This window comes from Herpailurus yagouaroundi, unplaced genomic scaffold (genome assembly GCF_014898765.1).
Source record: "Herpailurus yagouaroundi ecotype Mexico unplaced genomic scaffold, PumYag 28, whole genome shotgun sequence".
Classification (NCBI taxonomy): domain Eukaryota; kingdom Metazoa; phylum Chordata; class Mammalia; order Carnivora; family Felidae; genus Herpailurus; species Herpailurus yagouaroundi.
Window position 1 is genome coordinate 79,322,064 of NW_024412376.1, and position 22,403 is coordinate 79,344,466.

Genomic DNA, 22,403 nt, shown 5'->3' on the forward strand with positions numbered 1-22,403 from the left:
CCTGCTTCAGATTCTGTGTCTCCCTCTCTCTCTGGCCCTCCCCCGTTCATGCTCTGTCTCTCTCTGTCTCAAAAATAAATAAACATTAAAAAAAATTAAAAAAAAAAATAGAACCTAAGAATGAATCCTGGCGGAGCCAGCAAGGGAGCAGGAACCTTAATCCCTCAACAGCATGGAACTAAATTCTACAAACAACCTGAATAATCTGCCTTAGAGCCTTCAGATAAGAGCCAAACCAAGCTAACAGCTGACTTTGACCTAATGACACCTGGACTGGAGAAACCAGTTGAACCCAACTGGATTTCTGACCTATAGAACTCTAAGATAATAAATTTGTATTATTTTATGATAAGCTTATTTATTTTGAGAGAGAGAGAGAGAGCATGCGAACAAGCAGGGGAAGGGCAGAGAAAGAGGGAGAGAGAGAATCCCAAGCTGGTTCTATGCTGTCAGTTCAGAAGACACAGAGCTCGAACTCACGAACTGTGAGATTATGACTTGAACGGAAATCAAGAGTTGGACGCTTAAATGACTGAGCCACTCAGGCGCCCCAAATTTGTGTTATTTTAACCTGCCATATTTGTGGTAAATTTTTACAAGAAAAATGGAAAATGAATGCAGATAAAAACGTATAAATTTTAAGCCTTAAGATTCACATTAACCATTTCAATTTTTGCATCTTATTTCAATCCTTATTAAAAGAAATACACTGTAAAAAAAACCATGAGACAGCTGAGGTAGAGAGTTTCTACAGCAACATGAAGGAAAAGTGATTTTGTTGACTAATTTGCTATTCTTTGTTATTAATCATTAAAGGCCTATAATTATTACTTGCAGTTACAGAAATCGCACAATTCATTCATTCATCATTCTTTCATTCTTTCATTCATTCAACAATTACTAGGCATTTTGTATATACTGGTATCATGGTAGTGGCTGGGAATACAAAGATCAGAAATATGATCCCTTTTCTATGCTCTGGCGATAGTAACAACTGGATCCAAACTATTTAATACATTAATCAACTCAATCTGGGAATCATACAGGTTGAAACAACTCATAAAGTTCTGGTTATTTTATGTCTCTAACATTGTGATTCACAGGGGATACAAAGAAGAGTAAAACACAAACAGTACACAAATCTGTCTAATACAAGATAGATTAAGTTAAGTGCCATTAAAAAAGCACAAATAAAAATCAAAGGAGGGACAGGGGATATTCAGATAGGGAAAATTTAGGAAGGGTGTCCTGGAGGAGGTGGGATTTGAGGAGGGCCTTATAGGATAGAAAGGAGTTTAGAAAGCAAAGAAGTCACAGGCACAGAGGAAAGAACAAGTGGCATTTTCATGAAATAGGGAGTGATATTAACATCAATAATATAAAATTTAACACTTATTGAGTAAGGTGCTCTGTTAAGTGCTTTCCATGTATTTAGTTGTTTAACACAACAACGCTATGAAGTAGAACAACTATTTTATTTATCTTTTTTATTGTCGTAAAAAACACATAAGATTTACCATCTTAACCATTTTTTAATGTTCATTTATTTTTGAGAGAAAGAGAGACAAAGTGCGAGTGGGGGAGGGACAGAGATAGAGGGAGATGCAGAATTTGAGGCAGGCTTTAGGCTCTGAGCTGTCAGCACAGAGCCCGATGCTGGGCTCTAACCCACGAACCGCGATCACCATCTGAGCCGAGGTCGGATGCTTAATCGACTCAGCCACCCAGGCGCTTCCCATCTTAACCATTTTTAAGTATACACATTGTGGTGAATCAGATCTCCAAAACTTTTTCATCTTGTAAACTGAAATTCCATACTATTGAACAACTTCCCTTTGCCCCCTCCCATCAGCCCCTGGGAACCAACCAGTCTACTTTCTATTTCTATGCATGTGACTACCTTACATTCCTCGTATAAGAGAAATCATACAGTATTTGTCTTTTTGTAACTGGCTTATTTCACTCAGCATAACATCCTCAAGTTTCATCCATGCTGTAGCAGGACAGATTTCCTTCTTTTTTAAGGCTGGATATATGTATTTATCACATTGTTTGTCCATTCACCTGTCTATGGACATTTGACTTACTTCCACCTCTTGGTTACTGAGAATAGTGTTGCTGTGAACATGGGTGCACAAATAACTAAGTAGGTACTATTTTAAGATGAGAAAGGCCAAGAAAGGGTAAATAAATAAAGGGAATAAGTTTATTCCAGGTCACACAACAAATTAAGAACCCTAACTCAGACATTTTGGGGTGTCCATCCTAGATAACTACTCTTTACAAATACATTCCCGTTCATTTTATTAATTTCATTGGTCCTACAATCTTGTGAAATTACAAAACCATACAGAATTAGCATGTATTCAGTATTTGTTAGATGGCAAAATCTTCACATTGATTATTTTCTTGATGTAATCATATAATTATTTTCTTAATTTAATACGTTAAGTAGCTCTTATCTCCATTTTCAATAGCATGTCTAAGGCCACCTCGCTAGTGAAACCTGGTCTAAGGTCACAAGTGATGAAGCCATGATTTAAACTCAAACTATCTGACACCAAACTTTGTTGTAGTTCTCGATGTTCCCATTTGCTCCTTTCTGAGATGTGGGGAGTGAACAAGAAGTCACAGACTGGACTCCAGTCCAGTTCTCCCACTGACTTGCTACATTCCTCAACTTCTCTATCTGTAAAATGAGAAGGCTGAACTGGATGATCTCTAAATTTTCCCAGCCCAATTAGGCTCTGCACCTTTTCTTCTCAAAGGATTCTTAACCAGATATTTTATACGTAAGCACGTTTGGTCTCAACTGTGCACCCATGTTCCTCCTCTTTCAAAACTTTTGTGCAATTACATTATAGATAATTGGTTTTAAAATTCAAATAATAAGAAAAAACAGGTACAGTAATAACAGAAGTTCCCTTGTTCTATATACTCTTCTACCCCTGAATGAACGTCTGGCAACCAAAGCCCATGCTTCTCAACTCACTGGTGTTCTTTCCTGAAATCTATTTCTTTTTGCATATAACAAATGTACATTGCTATCTCTTGATTTATAAATATTAGGCCTTATTTATTGATTTTTTTTATGGGAGATGAGGTTCTTTTCTGTTTGGTTTTATTTTTTTACATTTACACCTTTTTTCCCTTTTACCATTCTCTTCATATTATCCCCAATTTGGGGCACCTGGGTGGCTCAGTCAGATGAGCATCCAACTTAGGCTCAGGTCATGATCTCGCAGTTCGTGGGTTGGAGCCCTGCGTGGGGCTCGCTGCTGTCAGTGAAGGGCCCACTTCAGATCCTCTGTCCACCCCCCCCCACCGCCTCTCTCCAGCTCATTCTTTCTCTCCCTCTCTCTCTCTCTCTCTCTCACTCTCCCCCCAAAAATAATAAACTTAAAAAAATATTAACTCCAATTTTTAGTTAAGTGTTTATGCAATGTTTTTATTATTATTGCTTTGTGTATATATACCGTTCACTACTGAGCTAAAGTGTGCTGTACAATTTTAAAACCTCTGTAAAATGCCCTATCGTTTAACTTTCCACTATATGAAAACTGCCAAGTAATCAATCAGTTCCATTTTTCTTTCCTGGGCCTTCTGACCTTTAGCTAATGATCAGTGCTCTCTAGGCCTTCTACCTAGCTCTGGTCCCGAGAGTCCCTTTACTAGCATACCAAGAACTCTCTTCAGCCCCTTTTGTGTTGGATACCACTTATTCCTTTTTCCTATTTACTCTCTTGTGTTAGTGAAGCATATCTTCCAGGAGTTTCCTGAGGTACATTTCTTGAGACCTTGAAATTTTCTTTATTACTTTCACATTTGATTGATGGATTGATAAGGTATAAAATCTTAGGTTGGAAATTGTTCTTTAGATTTTGAAGGTATTGCTTCACCGTCTTCTAGCTTTCTAAGTTGCTACTGAGATATGTGATGGCATCAAAATGCCAAACTCCAAATTTTTGGTATACGGCTCCTCCTTTTTTTCTCTCTCTGGAAACTGTTAGGAACTTCTTTTCATCCTTGGTGTAGTAAAATTTCAAAACAATATGCCTTGGTTTGGGTCATTTTTCAAGTGGGCTTATTTTTTTTATTGGAGTATAATTAATGTACAGTGTTATCTTTATTTCAGGTGTATAATATAATGATTCAACAATTCTATACATTATTCAGTGCTCATCAAGATAAGTGAACCCTTAATCACCTTTATCTATTTCACACCCTGCCCTCTGGGAAACCACCAGTTTGTTCTCTGTATTTAAGAGTATGTTGTTTTGTTTGTCTGTTTTGTCTTTTTTTGTTCATTTGTTTTGTTTCTTAAATTCCACATATGAGTGAAATGATGGTTTTTGTCTTTCTCTGACTTATTTCACTTATTATAATACCCTCTAGGTCCATCCATGTTATCGCAAATGGCAAGATCTCATTCTTTTTTATGGCTGGGTAATATTCCAGTGTGTGTGTGTGTGTGTGTGTATGTGTGTGTGTGTGTGTGTGTGTGTGTATCTTTACGCATTCATCTATGGATGGACACTTGGGTTGCTTCCATATATTGCCTAGTGTAAATTATGCTGCAATAAACATATGGGCACATATGAAACATATATCGTTTCAAAACAGTGTTTTCATTTTCTTTGGGCAAATACCTAGCAGTAAAATTACTAGATCATATGGTAATTCTATTTTTAATTTTTTGAGGAAACTCCATACTGTTTTCCACAGTAACTGCACCAATTTACATTCCCACCAACAGTGCATGTGGGTTCCTTCTACTCCACATCCTTACTAACACTTGTTATTGCTTGTCTTCCTGATTTCAGCCATTCTGACAGGCATAAGATTATATCTGATTGTGGCTTTGATTTGCATTTCCCTGATTAGTGATGTTGAGCATCTTTTCACGGGTCTGTTGGCCATCTCTATGTTTTCTTTGGACAAATGTCTATTCAGGTTCTCTGCCCATTTTTAATCAGATTTTTTTGTTTGTTTTTGTTTTTGGTATTGTGTTTTATAAGGTCTTCATATATTTTGGATATTAACCCCTTATCAGATATATCATTTGCAAATATTTTCTCCCATTCAGGAGATTGCCATTTTGTTTTGTTGATGGTTTCCTTCCCTGTGCATAAGCTTTATTCTGGTGTACTCCCATTAGTTTATTTTTCCTATTGTTTTCCTTGCCTAACGAGACATATCTAGAAGAATGTTTCTATGACTAATGTCAAAGAGATTATTGCCTATGTTATGATAGGCATAATCTATGATAATAGATTAGGTTTTAATCTATTTTGAGTTTATTTTTACATGTGGTGTAAGAAAGTGGTCCAGTTTCATTTTTTTGCATGTAGCTGTCCAGTATTCCCTACCGCATTTATTGAAGAGGTTGTTTTTCCCCATTGTATATTCTTGCCTCTTGTTGTAGTACAATTGACCATTCAAATGTGAGTTTATTTCTAGGCTCTCTTTCTGTTCCATTGATCTATGTGCCTATTTCTGTGCCAGCACAATACTGTTTTGATTGCTATAGCTTTGTAGTAGTGGGCTTTTTAAATCAAGAGAAATGGATTCTTCATTATTGACACATTTTCTTCTATTAGGTTTTTTATATTTTCCTTTCCACTATTTTATCTGTTTTCTCTTTCTAGTTCTATTCTTGAGGTATTGGGTTTCACGAACTGAATCTTTAATATTTTTTTAAAAAATGCTTATATCAGTTTCTATTTCTTTGTCTTTTTTTCTTGCATTTTCTCAGGTGATGTCCTATACGTCATCTTTAAGATTTTCTTCTTTTTCTTTTTTAAGTTTATGTATTTATTTTGAGAGAGGGAAAGAGTGAGCAGGGGAGGGGCAGAGAGAGAGAGAGAGAGAGAGAGAGAGAGAATCCCAAGAAGGTTCCACCCTCTCAGCTTGGAGCCCCATGTGGGGCTTGATATAATGAGGTGTGAGATCATGACCTGAGCTTAAATTAAGAGTCAGAGACTTAATGGACTGAGCCACCCAAATGCCCCTGTTGTTGTTGTTGTTGTTGTTGTTATTGTTTTACGGGTTAACATATTTTTAGTTTCCAAGAAGTTACTTCTTGTTCTTTGTTGGTTCTTTTTTTTTTTTTTCCTTTTTCATTCTATCCTTGTTTTATTCACTAAAGAGTGAATGACTAAAAAGCTGATTGGAAGTACTGAATGAAAGACTTGAACACTGGTGGGCTTCACTAGTGACTGAGTGATCAGGTGGCTAGCTCCCCCCACTTTTTTTTTAATTACAGCTACAGTATCTGTAGTTATTTTCTCTGGGGACAGTTGATTCTAAAAAGAAATATTTTTTTTTATTTCTTTGACAACATAATTCTAGCTTCCAAATTTCTGGAATTAAGGGCAAATGGGGCTGAGGGGGAAGAGATCCGTTATTCAGTGTGCAGATTCTGAGTTCTTGTTTTCAATATGGCACATCACCCTTACCCTCCTCTGTGAACAGTATCCCTGTATTTTGAGCATCTCTGGCTCAGTTTCTTCATAGAATAAACTTCTAGTCTCTCGCAGGAGTCAGGGAGTCTACTCAAGATAAGGGTAGGAATCTGGGTCTCTAAATAATATTTTTAATTAAAGATGATTTCAGCTCCTCCTTATCCCCTTCCTCTGAGGTTTCTGGTATCCTACATTCTTGAAATATTCTGGGATCCTGTGAGAGCAAATTGACTTGCTTCCTGATAGTCACTCCCTATCCTCATGCTTTTAAGTTTGATCCTCCTCTTTTCCATTCAATCCTTTACTATTTTTCTTTAATCTGCCTTCTGCCTTCATATATAGTAGTCCAAGTTACAGAATCTTGAATACAGGTTCATCACAGATGGAGTATGATTCTTCTGGTTTTTGTTCTCCTTGTTATTTGGAAGTCTGATCTTTCTTGGGGAGAAGGGGGTTGAAATACTTCTATACACTCTCTTGGCCTGGGAAATCCTCCACTGAAAAATGATTTTTTAAAATTGTGTTTGCAGAATATATAGTTCCTCAAGTTCCTTTTCTTTTAAAACAAGGATTACATAAATTACTCATCAAAAGTGTTAGTGAATTACATTGTATAATTGCATGTGCATCTAATTGTACACTAACATATATAACTAGAAACGAGCTTGTAATTAAGCACTCAGCACTGATAAATCCTAAACTATAATATTAAAATTGTTATGGGTATGATAGATAAACTGTTTTGAGATATAGATATATATATTGGCAATATAGAAAATATTCACCAATACTCTTAGAAAAAGTATCTATCACTTGGTTCAGAAGACTCTGTTACTATTGGAATTAGTCAGTTAAAACATTTTGGTGGGAAAGTTAGTTAGCACTGACACAGTTTTTGTTTTTTATGCAGTGTGTTTTTCCATAGTCATGGTCCTTTCTGTAATACTGTTTGAGAGCATGCATATTAATACACATGGTAAATTAGGTCTTAAAAAACATAATCTTGTAAAGTAAGTTTTTACAATAATGCAGATTATTTATCCTGCATCAAACAAAAAGGCAATAATAAGCCTCTTAAAAAAAAAGCCTTGAGGTACCTATATGGCTATTGATTGAGTGCCTGACTCTTGATTTCGGCTCAGGTCAAGATCTCACAGTTGGCTGGATTGAGCCCTGTGATGGCTCTGTGCTGACAGCACGGAGCCTGCTTGGGATTCTCTGTCTCCCTATCGCTCTCTCTCTGACCCTCCCCTATGCACGTGTACACGCATGCTCTCTCTTTCAAAATAAATAAATAAACTTTTTTTAAAACCTTTAAAAGGTCTGCTTTTGAAGCAATTTTTGTAAGTTTCCCTTTAAGGGATGGTAATCAATACATATCTTAGTTTGGGTTGTTATGGAAAAAAAAAATCACCCTACAGTGGGTAGTTTAAACAGCAAACATTTATCTCTCACAGCTCTGGAGGTTGAGAAGTCCAAGATCAGGGTGCTGGCAGATCTAATGTCTGGTGAGGGGTCCCTTCCTGGTTTGCAGGTAGAGAGCTGGAGAGGAAGCAAACTCTCTTTTCCCAGGGGGTACTAATTCCATTCAAGAGGTCTCCACCTTTATGACCTAATTACCTCCCAAAGGCCCACTTCCTAATACCATCACGTTAAAGGTTAGGAATTTAACATATGAAGCTTGGAGGGAGGCAAACATTCAACCCTTAACACATACTTAATTCAGGGTCATACAGCTGGGTATATTGAAACCAGGAGGAAAAAATACCTTCTTGGATGTTTCTTATTTTTGAAAAGACTTTTATATATTCCTCAGGACACCAATATTCATTATAATCAAAATCAGAATAAGCCAATCAAAAGGTATTTCTCTAATAATCAAATACTTTTTTTGAAAGAAAAAAATATTTTATATGTACAGAATTCTTTTAGATGCCTTGCAGTAATCCTTAAGGACCTATTAGCCTCTCTTGGCTAAATAAGCTATCTATCTGTAAAAATATTAAACACAAATATTTATTCTTCAATCTTTACTGCTTACATTATTATAAATATAAAAATGACACATTAAATTTGAGGTATTTTGAAAATATGGAAAATAGTAAAGAAAAAAATGTTACCACGTAGCATATAGAGATAGCTACCTTTAAAAAATCCATATTAGCATATTCTTCCCATCCTTTTTTTCTTTTTTAAGGTGTTTCTTTTAAGTTTTTTTCCTTATTTTGAGAGAGAGAGAGAGAGAGAGCATGGGAGGGGCAGAGAGAGACAGAGAGAGAGAGAGAATCCCAACAGGCTCTTCACTGTCAGTGCTGAGCCTGATGTAGGGCTTAAAACCACATACTGTGATATCATGACCTGAGCCAAAATCAAGAGTCAGACGCTTAACCAACTGAGCCACCCAGGGGTCCCACCTCCCATCCTTTTTTAAATCAGTTTTTACATGGTTAAGATCATACTGCACAGAGTAAGATGAGGCCCAATTTATTGAGTACTCCTAAATGGCAGACAACCTGCTAAGTGCTTCACATACATTGTATCAATATCCTATGAGCCAGCTATTTTATGCCTAATATATGGAAAATATGAGGACATATGGAAAAACTGAAGATTAGTGAGTTTAAATAAGTTGCCTTGGGCCATCCAGCCAGTAAGCAGCCAAGCTGAGATTTTAGCACAAGCTTGGCCAGTATCAAAATCCATACTCTTTACCATTATGTTTATTTTCTTTGTTTACCACTATAACTAATTTTTATGTCATTAACAAATCATTGCAAATATCATGTAAAGTAAAAAGGTAAAGCTCCTGTATGATTAGGCTTATCTCGCTGAAGCCCTGCAGTCAATGAGCAATCATATTTTTCAAAAATCTTTACAAATATTAAGAGCAAGAATGGAACATCGTTGCTGTTCAAGTTAAAATGTATTGAGACTTTAAATGTTTTTATAAGCTTATCAGGCATTTGCATTTCTAAGGATTATATATTTCTCAAAAAAGTACAGTGTGAGCCAGAAATTACAAAATGACCCTTTGGAACAAATAACATTACCTCATTGATTCTGGTTATGTTGGGCAGGTACAGTAGGTAGAAGATACACACACACACACACACACACACACACACACACACACACACATATATATATATATATATGATTTGTTTAAAGTTCCTAAACATAGCTGGTTCCAAGACTTTAAGATTCTCTCCTTAAAATCTAGTTTACATCATTATTTTTACATCTAAAGAAAAATGGTAAAAGGAAAAGGTATTTACTAAGCAAAGATAAATGCTAACTAAACCCTTATTGAAAATATCACCAGATCATGGATTAATGCAGTTTTAATGCATTTCCAATACCTAGTTATTCTGATTTCCTTTCTGGCTACACTATTTTCACTGTAATCTATTTAAGAGTTGGAGCCACTGATGCATTCAGTTTGATTTATCTAGTGACAATACCTCAATTATCCTCCTGGGGAAAATTATTTTCTTGTGAGTAAATCTAATTTTGGTTTAATCTTCCAAGTAATTTTAATTAATTTTCTATATATTTTGGCAAAAGTAATTACGAAAGAAAAAGGCCATTATGACTATATTATTATGAAATATAGAGAAAATATCACATCAAAAAAGATATAAACATTTTCAGTTGGTGTTAGTGAATTATGACCTTGCAAGTTACAAGAATATGCCAGAATGTTTTAGCACTCATAAGCCACAGAAGGCTAAAGAGACATGTGGCTGATAAGATGCGAATTTTGTAATTTGAGAGTTGAGTAAATGGGTAGCAGTATCTTGCCACCTTAAATATTCTGCCTGATGTACTGGTAACATGGGCATTGGCTTAATGGCTCATTTTGTGGGAGAATTTTTAACCTTTACATCAACATTTATGTAAAATTTAGGTTGCACAGAAATATATAATCAATTTGAATTTGCTGTTTCGGATATCTGCATTTTCCTGGATTTCCTTATTAATAGCTTACTTCTCTTTCTATAGGCTTGGCTTGACATAACCAATCTGGATCATGTCTACAAAAGAAACAAACTGCATACAATTTTGCTGCAAAAGATAACAAACCCCACAAATTTTCAGTAGTGGATATCTAAGAAATGAACCTCACTGGACAAAAATTATAAGAACTACGGAAGTCTGAGTTTCTGAAATTGAAGAAGAGTTCCAGCTAGACCTTCCTATTGTGTATGTTGTGTGAACACACACAGTCGGGAATGCAGATTAGCACAATTTTCCTAGAAATTGATTTGGCAAACGTATCAAAGTCTTAATGCATAAGATATCCATCATAGTAATAATTACACATTATAAAAACATGAAGAAAAAGAAACATTATTGATGAGTAGGGGAAAGATTTATAACAATGTTCAGTAAACCAAGATCTATGTAGTATGATGTCAATGATAGTAACATATGTATAAACATGCATTTGTATGTGTGCAAGAATATATAAAGACCAAAGGTTTTTGACCGTATTCATTTTTTCAGTAGTTGAAATACTGGTGATTCTTCTTTATATTATTATGTATTTTTCTGTATTGAGCATATTGTTCATTAATAATAAGAAAAAAGTATTTAAAAGAAATACAAGGAGGTGTGCCTAGGTGCTTCAGTCTGTTGAGCTTCTGACTTTGGCTCAGGTCACGATCTCAAGGTTCATGGGTTCCAGCCCGTGTTGCGCTCTGTGCTCACAGCTCAGAGCCTGGAGCCTGTTTCAGATTCTGTGTCTCCCTCTTTCTCTGCCCTTCCCCTGTTCCCGCTCTGTCTCTCTCTCTTTCTCTCAAAAATAAACATTAAAAAAATAAAACAAAATAAAACAAATACAAGGAATAACAGTAACATTTCTTTGTTTTTCTTTCATTATCTTTTAAAAATGTAAAGTAAACCAAGGTAAGTCATTGTCATTAGAAATCATTCATTCATTCCATTGATAACTATTTTTAAGCACTTGCTACATGTCAAACATAGTTTTAGGCACTGGGGATTCTGCAGTGAAGAAAATTAAGTTCATATCTGGGAGAGGAACAAATGTTACCTTGGTCACATAATGGTGAAGTGCTATGAATGAAATCATACTCATTAATGTGCTATACTTCATAAATAGTAGAAAACACAAGTTATAAACTTGCTAGCAAAGAATATAAAAGTATCTCCTTTATTTAGTCTAAGGCATATATTTTTTCTTAATTAACTGAAGAAATTGAAATTGTTTGATTACTTACCCCAATATTAAACATCCCTGTAAAATATTCCATATTTGCTTGAATGAACCAAATGTTGCTTAAACCTAGTTCATCACTTCTCTTCTTAGCACGAATTAATGATAGTTCCTTGTTTTCTATTAACGTAACCTAGATTTCATCCAGGAAACAAAAGTACATTCAGTAACATAATTCAGACATTAGGGCAAAATATTATTACTGCATTTAAGCTTTCATGTAGAACATATTCATTGATCCTTGTCCTGTGCCAGGAAGTACACCAGATAGTGTGTTACAAAACTGAACAAGGTCCTTGATTTCTTGCACCTTATGGATGGAGTGATAGAAGAGAAACAGGCAATTACAATACAGTGATAAGTGTTTAACGAAAGACATATCATGTGTCATCACAGCACTCAGACTTGATGACTAAGGAAGGTTTCAGCCATTTAACATGGAAAATAATATAGAAGCTGAGGCCTGAACAATGAATAGAAACTAGCTGGAGCAATGAAGGAGTGTTTCAAGCAGAGAGAGAAACATGCATGAAGTGGGAAGCGAGACAGACACGGGGTGTTTGAAGAACTGAGAACATTGGTGTCTCTGGGCACGGTGCGTGGTGGTGATGCAGAGTGGGGGACAGGGTGTGGAGGGTAGAATTGAGTCTGGAGAGGTCACAGGAGCCAGATCATGTGATAAAAGAAGGTTCCGTTGCTGCAATGTGTAGTATGGATTGGTGGGGGTGAGGCAGAAGGAAGGGTAACCAGTTAGGAGTCTCTAGGAATGCAGGCCAATGAAGATTGGAAAGGATTACTGGTCTAGAGAGAGAAAAGTGGGCAGAATTAAGTCCCTTTCATCACTATCATCTCTAATTCTACCCTTATTTTGTCCTTATGCTTGTCTTCACAGAAACATCCTGGGTCCCTTTGTATAAAAAAACCTGTCAGAGTATACTTGGTTTAAGGCTTTCTGGCCATTCATTATTCTATCCAAGATTTCCCCTCTCCAGGTTCAATGTCTCTAAGTTTCCAGAACTGTTGGGAAGGGGGTAAAGACCCCATATCTCTGCCTCTGTTTCTCCAGGATTCTATTCTATGAGCTTTCTTCCTTTAACTCCAACCAAGAAAATTGTTACTTTCCTTGATAATGAAACAGACACCTGCTATTTTTTCCCAGGATTCCTTGTTCATTTTGCCTCTTATTTTCTAAGGAAGGGAAAGAATAATACCCTTCTATTCCCCATCTTTCTGTTATATGTCTTTCTGGCCAGTCTATGCTCATCTTTCCCTTCTGCAAGGAATCACTATGATTATTTTACACCTTCTAGAGAGTTCACAAGCAAAGAATCTGCCCCATTTGATTTGTATTTTTTAAAAATATAATCTATTGTTAAATTGGCTTCCATACAACACCCAGTGCTCATCCCAATAAGTGCCCTCCTCAATGCCCATCACCAATTTTCCCCTCTCCCCCACTCGCTGATTTGTATTTTTTTAAATACAGTAAATTCTAGACTTTTATGCTAAAAGATGGTCATTGTGAGGAAATGATTTCATATGGCAGAAGACTAAAAATAACAAACTTCTAACAAATAGTGGCAACCACTGCATAAACTGTGGTACATTTACTTAAAAACATACTATGTAGTCACATTTTAGTGATATTTTAATAATGATATTTGAAACTATTTGTAATAGGGAAAAACATACTGAGTGAAAGCTGGTGACTAAAATTGTTTTTGCATTTTTTAGAATCTGCAGTAAGAAGCACCCTCATGGACAATGATGATAAGAATATGGGGAGAGAAGCATTTGATGGATGAGTGTGGTAAATTTAGAGTTTATTTTTTTCTTTGACAAATTTTGTTATTGCTGTTACAATTTTGATACAATGGATAAAAATCAAGATACTGAAAGGATATGCTTAACAAGGGTCAGAAGCTAGTATTTCCAGTATAAAATTATGTTGACAATTAAACTAGTTTCATCATTCATTATTTTATTTAACCACAGAATCATTATTTCTTCTATAAATTATTTAAAAATATAACCCTTTCAGGGGCCCCTGTGTGGCTCAGTTGGTTAAGCTTCTGACTCTTGGTTTTGGCTCAGGTCATGATCTCACGGTTGGTGAGTTCGAGCCCTACGTCAGGCTCTGCTGGGCTCTGCAGCTGGGCTCTGCCTCTCCCCCACTCAGGCTGTCTCAGTCTCTTTCAAAATAAATAAATAAACTTTAAAGAAATATATAACCCTTTTATAAAAGTTAAAACTGTACTGTGGTCCTACTTTACTTTTTTAAAGATTCTTAGAAGTTTAGTTCAAAGACAAAAAAAAAAAATCTGTGCCACAGATGTGACCTGAATGAAAACTTATAAATTCAAAGGAAAGAGGTAAGACTCAGCTAACTGAATTGCATAGTTTTCCAATGTTTCCCTTTATCTGCTATTCAGATTTTTACCTGGCATGATGGCAGCATGTGAGCAAGGACAATGCCAACATGGCCCTGGAGAAGGCAGAAAAAGAAACAAGTTAACTTGGGTCCTTAATGCTTTCTTCTCATTCTGAGACAGCAGTCTTGCCAAATAAAAACATGACTCTGAATGTAATACAGTAAAGTCACATAGTCGGGGGAAGGCTAAAGAGAATAAGAGGAGAGACATAATACCCCGCCGCTGCAGAAATCCACAATTCTGTCACCGGGTTTGGCCTGACTTGTCACCACATAAACAAGGTTGTTTAACTGCTGTTGCTTCCTTAAAGCTCGATCACTGGACATTTTGCCTGGGGAAGACAAGAAGTGAAGACAATGAAATGGTAGGCATTGTGAGAGAATGAGAAGGCACTCAGAGAATGGATGGCCGGCGTCCAGGAAGAGGGGTGAATATATAAATGAGTTACAAATTCCACATAATCCATGAGGAGAGGACCAGAGACCTGGAACCCAGAAATGAAATCTCTCTATGCATATTTTTACTTTTATTCACATCCAATTTTTCTTTCGATTGTCATTGAAAAAACATCTTCTAGAGAGGAAACAATAAGTGAAATATTAATCGCAGAGTCATACACAAAGTGCTGAGTAAATGTTTACTGGATGAATAAAAGTTAACAGTCACAGTCCCTTCCCTCTATCCCTACCAGAGACATATTGCAAAGATTACCTAATTCTAGCTCATTGTTTAAATCTCCTTGGACAAAAGAGATCTATGATAAATAAAAACATTCTTACTATTTAATCAGCATGTCCTTGAACTCTTAGTTATTTTGGTGAGGATACTTGGGACATAGGTGTCACATTGTCGGAAATGTATCAATGCTTAGTGTATATAGAGAGAAATTAGATTTTACCATTTCAGCTTTGAAGCTTCCTTTCCTCATGAGTCAGACACAGAAATCTAATGCAATAGAGATTAAAGATAGGGCATTTCCAAGTATGAAATGCCTTGGCCTAACAGCATGAAAATATCTTAACTTTCCTTCAAAGCTACTAGTTAAGTCCATGAAAATAACTTCAGAAGAATGAATGAAATTATTTGTTTTTACATGTTTCAAATGCACTTTTTGTAAGAGCAAGATTAATAAAATATAGAGAGCAGATTTCATTGATATAGATAAAAGGAAAAACCCAGATAATCTTTTGGCTTGATCAAAAGTTATTTACAGATACCAAGGTTTCCCTGCTCCATTTTCACAGAAAAATAGCCTGGCTTTTTTTTCTTTTATTCTCTTTTCTGTTTTCCTTCTTTCTTATGTTACTAAAATAAAAATACTGGAAAATCTTTATTCTAGGAAAAAATAAAAAATATATGAAAAAATATCTGTATGAGAGAAAAGATCCATAATCTAATAATTCAGAGCAAATATCTTTGTATACACATACTTCCAGGTGTGTCTAGAAATTCATAATATTGAAGATAGTATATAAAACATTATAACTCTTTCCATGTCAGTGCATTTATTTCTGTACCATAAGTTTTAATGGCTGCATAGTATTTCATTGGCTATATATGCCATACTTATATAACCAATCTCCTATTGTAATAATGTGATCATCATCATACAGCTAAATCACTGTACACATTCTTAATTGTTTAGTGTGCCCTAATGTGAATTTCAAACATAAAGGGCCTTTAAGCCAATAGTCTTGTGATTTCATTTGTGAAGACAGTTTCATGTAGCTTTATTTTCATTTTTCTCTAATGATATAATTGTGAAAAATTTAAACAAAATATGTGAAAGCTCCTGTCAGCCTATCCTTCCTGGATAACCACCCCTAAAAGATTATGACAATTTTCAACACAGCATAGTTGAAAGAATCTTACAGTGACTGCCTTTATAACCACCACCTAGATTCTACCATTAACAACTTACTATATTTGGTTTAACACATTCTTTTTAAAAAATTTTTTAAAAGTTTATTTATTTTGAGAGAGAGTGTGTGAGCAGGGGAGGGGCAGAGAGAGAGAAAGAGAGAGAGAGAGAGAGAGAGAGAGAGAGAGAGAGAGAGAATCCCAAGCAGGGTCCACACTGTTAGTGCAGAGCCTGTTGAGAGGCTTGAACTCACAAACTGCAAGATCATGACCGATCTGAAATCAAGAATCCAACACCTGACCGACTGAACCACCCAGGTGCCCCTGGTTTATCACACTTCTATTCATCTATCCATCCATTCATAAATCCACTTAATTTTTTTTAATGTTTATTTATTTTTGACAGAGAGAGAGACAGCGCATGAGTGGGAGAGGGGCAGAGAAAGAGGGAGACACAGAATCCAAAGCAGGCTCCAGGCTCTGAGCTGTCAGCACAGAGCCCGACATGGAGCTTGAACTCACAGACTGCGAGATAGTGACCTGAGCCGAAGTCGGACGGTCAACCAACTGAGCCACCCAGGCGCTCCAATCCACCTAATTTTTTTTAAGTAGGTTCCACACCCAGTGTGGAGCACAACATGGGGTCTGAACCCATGATCCTGAGATCAAGACCCGAGCTGAGATCAAGAGTTAGACATTCAATCAACTGAGGCACCCAGGCACCTCTCCACCTAATTTCTTTTAGCAATGCAGTTCTAATTTGGAAGAGGGAGAGCAACAAGAGGAAGCAGGGGAGTTAGAGGGCAAAAAGGGAAAAATATTTCTGAGCCCTGTGGGAAAGCTAGTCACAAATGCTACCTTTTGAGGAAACCACCAAGAAGCATGAAATGAGCACAAACATTTTAGTCTCAGCTTTGTGGATTTCTTAACATTTCTTAGCCAAAGGATTTTTCATAAAGTCAAAAGAAATTACCTTTGTTAAGAACGAGGAGAAAAAAAAAACATTTATTTAATGGAATAACTAATTAACATCCAGTTTGGTACCATTATTTCTACTAGATGTTTAGAATTATCTAACTTTCCTAGGTTTGTTTCAAAAGCAAATGTTGATGAAGATCTGTTTTTCTTGCTGAGATTCCATCTTTGCATATAAAGAATTCATGCTGAAATGAAGTTTGAAGGCAAAGGGGTAATTTTCAGGGTTGTGTTTAAATAGACACTATTAGGGAGCCAGGGTGGCTCAGTCAAGCATCAGACTCTTGATTTTGACTCAGGTCATAATCTCAAGTTTCATGGGTTTGAGTCCCACGTTGGGTTCTGTACTGACAGTGTGAAGCCTGCTTTGGATTCTCTCTTTCCCTCTCTCTCTGCCCCCCCCCAATAAATAAATATTAAATAAATAAATAGGCACTATTAAGCTGCACATACTCTCACAGAGTGAGTTAAAAATACAGTAGCATAATGCCCAGATGCTTTATGGAAAAGCCACCTCTAACAAAGCATTCCTCCTCCCCATTCCAGTTTTGAAGCTCCTGGAAACACGAACAGGATCTCAAATACATTGAACGAGGTTAGAAAGTGGTATTTTGAGACATGGCATTAATTTAAAAATCAAATCCCACTTTCTATTTATAGCTAACATTCTTCTGCCTAAGACACCATTTATAAGCATAAATTTACAATCTATTTTTAGTTTGACTAAAAATGCTGGTTCTTTAAGTGTCATCACTGAAAAAGAAACTCAAGAATCAAATGATCAGGTGTTTTAATACAAATGATGTCATTTGTTCTGTGATGTAATTCTCCCACAGTGAAAGTCAAGTCTTTTCCTTGTCCAATTCAAGTTAGGAGGAACCTGATTATTTAGACAACTTCAGTGTTGTTTGCAGTGCCCAAAAAGAAAATACAAAGATAAAAGAGTCAATTTTAAGTGAAGGAAGAGCTTTATTGGAACACCAGTCCAAAGCATCAAATAAGGAAAATAAAATTTAAAACAATATCCTGGGTAGGAAATGTGCACATTTGTAGCCAGGATACCTGCTCAGTCTAAAATTATGCTCAAGATCATGCTGTTCTTGATTTTTTATTTCTTAGTCCAAAGCAACAAAGCATCTTAACTGTCATGACTTCCTGGTAAAAAGGAAAGCTGTTGGGCGCCTGGATACACGTTTGACTTCTTTACTAAAGATTCATTTGCTGCTTTGTTTTCAAAGTATTTTCTTTGAGTTAGAGCACACTAACTACATTCTATAAGTTTTTTAAAAATTTATCATTAAATATGAAGACAAAAAAGGCTAAAGCTAATGATGTAGGGATTTTTAAAAACATGCTTTTTGTTTGGAAAGTTATAAAATCAAAAGAGAAAATTTCTTTAACAGTCATGGATGTAGCAGAGCTATTCTATTCTAGAGAAGGCACAAGACAACCGAATAGACAAAGTGGCACTGACAGGACCTCTGGTCAGAGGAAAGGGGCAACTGCAAATTTTACTGTTTTGGGGGAGGCTTTAAGACAAGCGATGAATGGTCACTTATGTTGTACAGGGCCCTAGACAGTGAAACCCAGGTCCTAGCCCCAGGGTATCCTATGGTTTTCATGCTTGGAATAGTCACTTAGGCACCTACTATGCTCAGCACCTGTCTGTATCCTGAGGACGTATCTCAGAGTGACTAAGACATAGTCCCTGTCCTTAGGGAACAGTATCTAAAAAGAAGGGATAGGTGTTCATTATGTGCAAATACATGTGCACTGAAAATAAAGGACTATAAAAAGGACTATATAAGGAAAATAAATGTATGTGCATTGAAAATAATTGAGACTTCACAGAGGGCCTTACAGACACTTGGGGCTGAGTCTTTAAGGGGGAACAGAAACTCACCAGATAGGATGGCAAGGAAAGCATGCTAAGAACGATATGGCATATTTAGGGGAAAACCTCAATTAGCTCATGCGCTTAAAAATGAGGATCAATGAAAAAGTGGCAGAACGTAAGTAGATCTGAAATTACAGGCAGGACCAGATGGGAAAGAGCATTGCTTGTTATTTTGCCTGTCTGTGCTGTAGAGAAAACATGATCTCACTTTAATATTTAATGTGCTTAGAGCTCCTTAGAGACAAGTTCTACTCGAATAGACAGACTGCTATTTTTACATTGTTATATATTAAAGATGGTCTCTTATAATGCTAGCCTGCATCATTTTTATTCAGGATAGAGTATATCCTCAAATCAGATCGTATTATTAATAAAATTCTCTGAAGCATTCAACCTCAACTAATGCTAGTTGTCTTTAAGTAACTTAATTAAGAAAATGAAATAGAATTAACTCATTGAAACTCACTGACTCATTTTGAACCCTGGTGTTCTAGATCAAGAAAGCACTTGGACTCCTTATAGGATTCTCCTTCTCCCTCTCCTTCCCAGGCTTCCTTCCCTTGGCATTGCTCTGAAATGTTATGCTCATTAGGTCCTATCTTTCGTGCCATAGCTTGTCATGAAGTATGCTTTTCCTGTGTGTATTAACTAAAGTCCCTTCCAAATTTACCCATTAAAATATCTCTTCTTTGCTTAAAATACCTTGAAAGTCACCTTGTTGGCTTAAGAAAAAAAAAATTGACTTCTTGTTAAGAAAATAAGGTCTCTAGTGATCTGGGCCCCATTACTTTGCCAAACTCATCTTCTGGAACTTTCTTATATATCCCCCCATATTCCAGTCTTTCTAAACAATGGTGAGTTCCTTGAATTTATCAAAGTCAGTGAGGTGGTGGCTTTAAAAATTTGTTCCCTCTGCTTGGAACCTATTTTCTTGCTTTAGAACCCAGGGACCCTACCAGTTTTCCTTGCTCCTGACAATTAGTACTTTTGTAATAATTGTTTTTAAAGACAAAGAGAAATTGGAACTTTTTAAAACTCTTTGTTACTACCCAAAAGAACTAATCTTTTATACTAAAAAGCACTACTATTGTTAACTAGTGAAAAAAAATTATCATACGCTTCTGGGTATTCATCTGAAGAAAATGAGAACACTAACTGAAAAAGACACATGCACCACCCAGGGTGCCTGTGTGGCTCAGCTGGTTAAGTGTCTGACTTCAGTCAGTGTTGATCTGGTGGTTTGTGAGTTCGAGCCTGGTGTCGGGCTCTGTGCTGACAACTCAGAGCCTGGAGTCTGCTTCGGATTCTGTGTCTTCCTCTTTCTCTGCCCCTCCTCTGCTCACACTCTGTGTCTCTCTCTCAAAAATAAGTAAACATTAAAAAAATATATATATATGCACCACTATGTTCATTGCAGCTTTATTTATAATAGTCAAAATATGGAAACCACCTAAGTGTCCATCGACAGATGATGGATTAAATGTGGTATACAGACATACAATTGAATATTATTCAGTCATCCAAAAGAATGCAGTCTTGCTATTTTGAGACAAAAAGGATGGACCTTGAGGGCACTTGTTAAACGAAATATGTCAGACAAATATCATATGATCTCATTTATATGTGGAATCTAAAGAATAGCTTGGTAGTTGCCAGAGGTGGGGGTGGGAGGAGGCAAAATGCGTGAAGGGGGTCAAAAGGTACAAACTTCCAGCTACAAAATAAATAAGCATGAGGATGTAATGTATAGCATGGCAACTATACCTAATAATACTGTATTGTATATCTGGAAGTTGCTAATAGAGTAGATCCTAGAAGTTCTCATCACCAGAAAAAAAAAATTCTATAACTATGTATGGTGATGCATGTTAACTCGACTTATTGTGGTGATCATTTCACCACACATACCAATATTGAATCATTATGTTGCACACCTGAAACTAAAATAATGTATGTCAATTATATCTCAAAAAAATTTTTAAATGGTATATAGGCATAATTAATTATATTAATTATCAAAAGAACCATTAGCTAAAATTGCTTCTATTTCTCTGAAGTAGATACAGATGATTTTTCCAGAGTAGATGAACTTGGGTGCAATTAAATGGAAAGAGTGTTAGGAGACTGATAGGCACATAGCAGGTGATAAATAAAAGTTTAATGAATTCATTTTGTGTAGAATTAAGACAAGTTAGATTTTAAGGTCACATGCTGACTTCTGCAGGTACTAAGCATGAAAACAAGTTAGCTATCAATGCTATGCTGATATTTGTTGAAATAGTAAAAGAAGTCAACTACAAAACAGTTTTGGATGGGAATGGAAAAGTTTCTGAGAACTTTGGTGAAGGAATAAGAAAGCAGCTATTTAAAGCTATATCAAAAGCTAGACATAAATTTAAAATGGATTAAAGGCCTAAATGTGACACAGGAAACCATTAAAATACTAAAGGAGAACATAGGCAATAATCTCTTTAACTTTGTCCGGAGCAACTTCTTACTACATATGTCTCCTGAGGCAAGGAAAACACAAGCAAATATAAACTTGAGACTTTATCAAAATAAAAATCTTCTGCACAGTGACAGAAACAATCAAACTAAAAGGCAACCTATGAGATAGGAGAAGTTATTTGCAAATGACATATCTGACACATCCAAAATGAATAAACCAATTAAAAAATGGACAGAAGATATGAATAGACATTTTTCCAAAGAAGACATCCAGATGGCCAAGAGACACATGAAAAGATGCTCAATTATCATTCATCATCAAGGAAATACAAACCAAAGGTACAATGAGTATCACCTCACACCTGTCAGAATGGCTAAAATCAACAACACAAGAAACAGGTGTTAGCAAGGATATGGAGAAAAAGGAACCCTCATACATTGTTGGTAGGAATGCAAACTGGTGCAGTAACTGTGGAAAACAGTGTGGAAGTTCCTCAAAAAGTTAAAAATAGAACCACACTATGCTCCAGCAAAATTGCACTACTGGGTATTTACCCAAAGCATACAAAAATACTAATTCAAAGGACTATATGCACCCTGATGTTTATAGCAGCATTATCTACAATAGTCAAACCATGGAAACAGCACAAATGTCCATTGACTGATGAATGGATAAAGACGTTGTGTATATATATATACACATACACACACACACACATATATGTATGTATATACATATATATATTTACACGATGAGATATATATTATATATAATATATATAATGGGATATATATATATAATGGAATACTACTCAGACATAAAAAAAAAATCCTGCCATTTGCAATGATGTGGATGGAGCTAGACAGTATTATGCTAAGTGAAATAAGTCAGAGAAAGACAAACACCATATGATTTCACTCATAGGTGGAATTTAAGAAACAAATGAGCATGGGAAAAAAAGAAAGAGAAGCAAACTAACAAACAGACTTTTAACTGTAGAGAACAAAATGAACGTTCCCCGAGGGGCCCCCCCCGGGGGGGGGGGCGAATGGGTCAACTAGGTGATGAAGATTAAAAAGTGCACTTGTGA

General features: G+C 36.0%; 1 protein-coding gene and 1 long non-coding RNA gene across 2 annotated transcripts in view; one reads left to right on the top strand and one right to left on the bottom strand.

Moving 5' to 3' along the window:
• Window positions 1-22,403, bottom strand: part of GSTCD (glutathione S-transferase C-terminal domain containing) — a 131,964-nt gene that overhangs the window by 15,426 nt on the left and 94,135 nt on the right. The window contains exons 6-8 of the mRNA XM_040476937.1: window positions 14,348-14,463; window positions 14,141-14,185; window positions 11,705-11,833 (exon numbers count right to left, since the gene is read on the bottom strand). Coding sequence (XP_040332871.1) covers window positions 11,705-11,833; window positions 14,141-14,185; window positions 14,348-14,463 — 290 coding nt within the window. The remainder of the gene's footprint in view (window positions 1-11,704; window positions 11,834-14,140; window positions 14,186-14,347; window positions 14,464-22,403) is intronic.
• On the top strand, window positions 8,857-14,353 carry LOC121031680 (uncharacterized). Its single transcript, XR_005790845.1, has 3 exons — window positions 8,857-10,667; window positions 13,435-13,510; window positions 14,133-14,353. It is a non-coding gene; the product is annotated as an uncharacterized LOC121031680 (long non-coding RNA).